Source organism: Octodon degus, unplaced genomic scaffold, assembly GCF_000260255.1.
Source record: "Octodon degus isolate 3935 unplaced genomic scaffold, OctDeg1.0 scaffold00224, whole genome shotgun sequence".
Taxonomy (NCBI): domain Eukaryota; kingdom Metazoa; phylum Chordata; class Mammalia; order Rodentia; family Octodontidae; genus Octodon; species Octodon degus.
In genome coordinates this window covers 68,537-73,338 of record NW_004524800.1, presented here as the reverse complement: position 1 = coordinate 73,338, position 4,802 = coordinate 68,537, and the positions used below count along the sequence as shown (strand labels likewise).

General features: G+C 38.8%; 1 protein-coding gene across 1 annotated transcript; it reads left to right on the top strand.

The window, feature by feature from the left end:
• Positions 1–2,780: 2,780 nt before the first annotated feature.
• LOC101564805 (acyl-CoA-binding domain-containing protein 5-like) lies at positions 2,781–4,796 on the top strand. Its single transcript, XM_012517861.2, is given in 2 exon segments — positions 2,781–3,590; positions 3,593–4,796. Coding segments are annotated over 2 exon segments (1,566 nt in total). The 3' UTR covers positions 4,349–4,796.
• Positions 4,797–4,802: the final 6 nt, after the last annotated feature.

Sequence of the window (4,802 nt, the reverse complement as noted above, 5' to 3'; positions counted from 1 at the left end):
GAGGTGGGATTACAAGTGCATGCCACCATGCCCAGTCTCAATTGCAGTCTCAGCGCACCCTGGGGACAAGTCCGGCATGGCAGGCCTGAGGACTGAACCCCTGCCCCTGCGCCTGCTTGCAGGCACTTTAATCCTCTGAGCTATTTGGCCATCCCAAGAAGTTCTAAAAGGAAAATTCATCACAGACAATGCCCCCATTAGGAAAACAGAGCAAGCTCAAATAGACAAATTTATGAGAAATCTTAAAATACTTGAAAAACAACAACAAACCAGCCCCAAAGTGAAATTAAGAAAGTAAATTATGAGAGTAGAAATCAATTAAATTGAGATTTTTTTAAAGCTGGAAAAAAAATGAATGGCTTGTTCTTTAAAAGAAAAGTAAAATAGCAAACCCTTAGCTAGACTTTCCAAGAGAAAGCAAGAAAAGACTCACATCAATGCAATTAGAAATGAAAAGGCTGAAATCACAGCATGCACTGCAGAAGATAGTAACCACTTTGAAAAATTATATTCCAGCAAAGTAGCAAATTGTAAAAACAAAAAAAAAGTGGATAAATTCTTTGACCCATATAAACTACCAAAACTAACCCAAGAAGACATTAATATACTTAACAATCTAACAACAAGCAATGAAACTGGCACAGTAATAAAGAATTTACCAACTAAATAGCCTAGAACCTGACAAACCCACTGCTGAATTGTATAAAACCTTTAAGGGTGTTATATCATCAATACTCCTCAAACTCTTTAAAAAAATTGAAAGAGATAGCATGCTCCAAAACTCATTTGTGCTTGTGAGGTGAGCAACTACTTTGAAGATAATAATATAGAATATACTAAGTGTCTGCTTGGCAACTGCTAATATGTAATAAAATGTATTGATCATTAAAAAATACAATGTACTAATGACTTTTACTCTCCTACAATCTATTTTGTTTTGAAATTTTATAGCACTGTTTTTATTGTTTATTTTTCTTTAAAAAATGAAAAAAGAAGGGTGGGCCGAATAGCTCAGTGGATTAAAGTGCCTGCAAGCAGGCGCAGGGTCCACGGGTTCGATCCCTAGGCCTGTGGTGCTGGCCCTGCCCCCAGCGCATGCTGAGACTGAAATTGAGACAGGGCATGGTGGTGCACACCTGTAATCCCAGCTCTTAGGAGGCTGTAAACAGGCAGATTACTATAAGTCTGATCTAGTAGTGAGACCCTGAACACCCTGTGAACCCTTCCTTAAAAAAAAACTGGAAAAAGAAAAGGATTTAGAAAGGGAATAATCAATAAACAGATTAATAGAATGAAAAAACAATCATTTACGGAAGTCAGCATCACCCTGATCTCAGAACCAGACAAAGACTCATCCAAAAAGGAAAAAAATAGGGCAGTCTCATTGATAAACACAGAGGCAAAACTCCTCAACAACATACTAGCAAAATAAATGCAGCACATTATCAAGAAGATTGTACATAATTTTCAAGCAGGTTTCATCTCAGTGATGGAAGGCTCGTTCAACATATATAAGTCAATAAATGTAATGCATTACATAGTAGAAGCAAGTTCAAAAACTATATATCAACAGATGCATAAAAGGCCTTTGACAAAATCCAATACCTTGTCCTGATAAAAATTCTGAAGAACACAGGTATAGAAAACCACACCCAAATATGATAGAAGTTACATATGACAAATCAATGGCTAAAATCATACTCAACATGGAAAATCTAAAAGCATTCCCTCCAAATTCAGGAACCAGACAAGGTTCTCCACCATCACCCCTTCTATTCAGCATAGTATTTGAAACATTAGCCAGAGTGATTAGGCAAGAGAAAAAAAGGGTACATATAAATAATGAAGAACTCAAATTATCATTATGTGCAGATGACATGATACTCTATATAGAAGGTCAAAAAAACTCTACCAAAATACTCTTAGGATTAGTAACACACTTTAGAAGTATAGCAGGATACAAGATCAACTCACAAAAGTCATTAGCATTTTTATACACCAACAATGGACAGAATGAGAAGGAAATTATTTTTTGTGTGTGTGGCCAGCTCAGCCCGGGGTGGAACTGGAATGGCATGTGGTGCCAGGGATCAAACCGCGGTCCCTGAGTGCTTACCTTAGCTTGCCTAAGCAGGCGTTTTAGACCTCTGAACTATCTCTCTGACCCCGAGAAGGAAATTACTAAAATAACAATTTATAGTATTTTCAAGAAAAATGAAATACCTAGGAATTAATCTAACAAAGGAATGAGAAACCTGTACAAAGAAAACCACAGTACTCTGAAAAACAATATTAAAGAGGACATCAGAAAATGCAAAGATGGGGGATATAGCTCAGTGGCATAGCACCTGTCTGGCAACTCCAGGATCCTGAGTTCTATTCCCAGTACCAAAAAAAGAAAATGCAAAGATGTCCTCTGGTCCTGGATAGGCAGATTGTCAAAATTTCATACACCCAAAATTATTATACAAATTCAATGCAGTCACAATTAAAGTAACAGCAGTATACTTTACACACCTTGAAAAAATTATCTTAAAATTTATATCCTACCAGAAGAGACACAGAATAGCAAAAATATCTTTAGGCAACCAGAGCAAAGCAGGAGACATAGCAATATCTGACTTCAAGCTATACTATAAAATAATCATGATAAAAATAACACAGTACTGAAACAAAACAGGTACAGTACAGAATTAATGCAACAGAACTGAAGGTACCAAAAAATCCCCTTACACATTCAGCTATTTCATCTTCAACAAAGAGTCCAAAAGCTGCTTGAGATGCTTTTCCTTTCTTTTCATGCAGGCTCTTGGGGAAGCTGGTGCTGCTGGTGCTGCCTGATTCCTGCGGACAGCTCTTGGGACCACGGCCGGCGCGGGCAGCTGGAGATGGCGGACACGAAATCCGTGCACGAGACCAGGTTCGAGGCGGCGGTCAAGGTGATCCAGAGTTTGCCGAAAAATGGTTCATTCCAGCCAACACATGAAATGATGCTCAAGTTCTATAGTTTCTATAAACAGGCAACTGAAGGACCCTGCAAACTTTCAAGACCTGGATTCTGGGATCCTATTGGAAGATATAAATGGGATGCTTGGAGTTCATTGGGTGATATGACTAAAGAAGAAGCCATGATTGCATATGTGGAAGAAATGAAAAAGATTATTGAAACTATGCCAATGACTGAGAAAGTTGAAGAACTGCTACATGTCATAGGTCCATTTTATGAAATTGTGGAAGACAAAAAGAGTGGCAGGAGTTCTGATTTAACCTCAGATCTTGGTAATGTTCTGACTTCTACTCCAAATGCCAAAACTGTTAATGGGAAAGCTGAAAGCAGTGATAGTGGAGCCGAGTCAGAGGAAGAAGAGGTTCAGGAGGAAGTAAAGGGAAAAGAACAAAGTGATAACGATAAAATGATGAAATCAAGAGAGCATAAGAATTTGGAAATCATTGTCACTAATGGCTATAATAAAGACAGCTTTATTCAGGATATCCAAGATGACATTCAGACCACTTCTCTGAATGTTGCAAGTGCTGAAGAAGGAAAACCTGTGGAGCAAAGCTGGGAGGAAACTGGGAAAACTGCTGTCTGGTCTGCCTCCACCAAGATATAAATGATGATCATGTTGAAGATGTTTCAGGGATTCAGCATTTGACAAGTGATTCAGACAGTGAAGTTTACTGTGATTCTATGGAGCAATTTGGACAAGAAGAGTCTTCAGATACTTTTATGGCAAACACTGGACCATTTCAATATTATGTGAGGAATGATTCCGACAAGCCATTGGAAAATTCTGGTTTTCCTGACGATGTTCAAGTACCACCTGGAAATGGCAGTAGTGGGACTGTGCAGGTGGTAGCAGTTGAAGGAAAAGGTGAAATAAAGCATGGTGGAGAAGATGGCAGAAATAACAGTGGAGCACCACACCATGAGAAGCGAGGTGGAGAAAGTGAGGAGTTCTCTAATGTCAGAAGAGCAAGAGGGCATAGGATACCACATCTGAGTGAGGGGAACAAGGGCCGACAAATGGGAAGTGGAGGTGATGGGGAGCGCTGGGGCTCAGACAGGGGCTCACGAGGCAGCCTCAATGAGCAGATTGCTCTTGTGCTCATGCGGTTGCAGGAGAACATGCAGAACGTCCTGCAAAGGCTCCATAAACTTGAAACACTAACTGCTTCACAGGCAAAATTATCAGCATTGCAGTCCAGCAATCAGTCCTTACAGAGACCATCTTGGTGGCCATTTGAGATGTCTCCTGGTGCATTAACTTTTGCTATTATATGGCCTTTTATTGCCCAGTGGTTGGTGCATTTATATTACCAAAGAAGGAGAAGAAAACTGAACTGAAGAAAATGATGTTTTGCTCAAGAAGACTGCTGGGCCTGGATGACCTCAGAATGACATGGATTTGGAGCTCACAAGAAAAACTTAATTACATTTCTTTTTTGTTGTCCAGTAGTTTGTTTTGTGTACATATATACATATATTTTTTGCACTACAGAATGATAACGTTTTAAGGACTAATATTTCTGATACTTGAATAATCAATCTCAACTAAATTATAAGTAGCATACATAGATTTACCCTACCTTTGAACTTAAAGGATATTGAATTATTAATTATTGTTTGGTAACATGTTTACCTGATTATCTCCCATAGAGAATTGCAAGCTGCTTTTCCGAGGTACAGTTGTGATAATGAGATCAGATTTGTAAGTGACTATTTTTTATTTTGTAAATTAAATATGAGAAAGAATACAAACCAAGAGTGAATTTCAAGCTGGGCGTGGTGGCATGTGCCT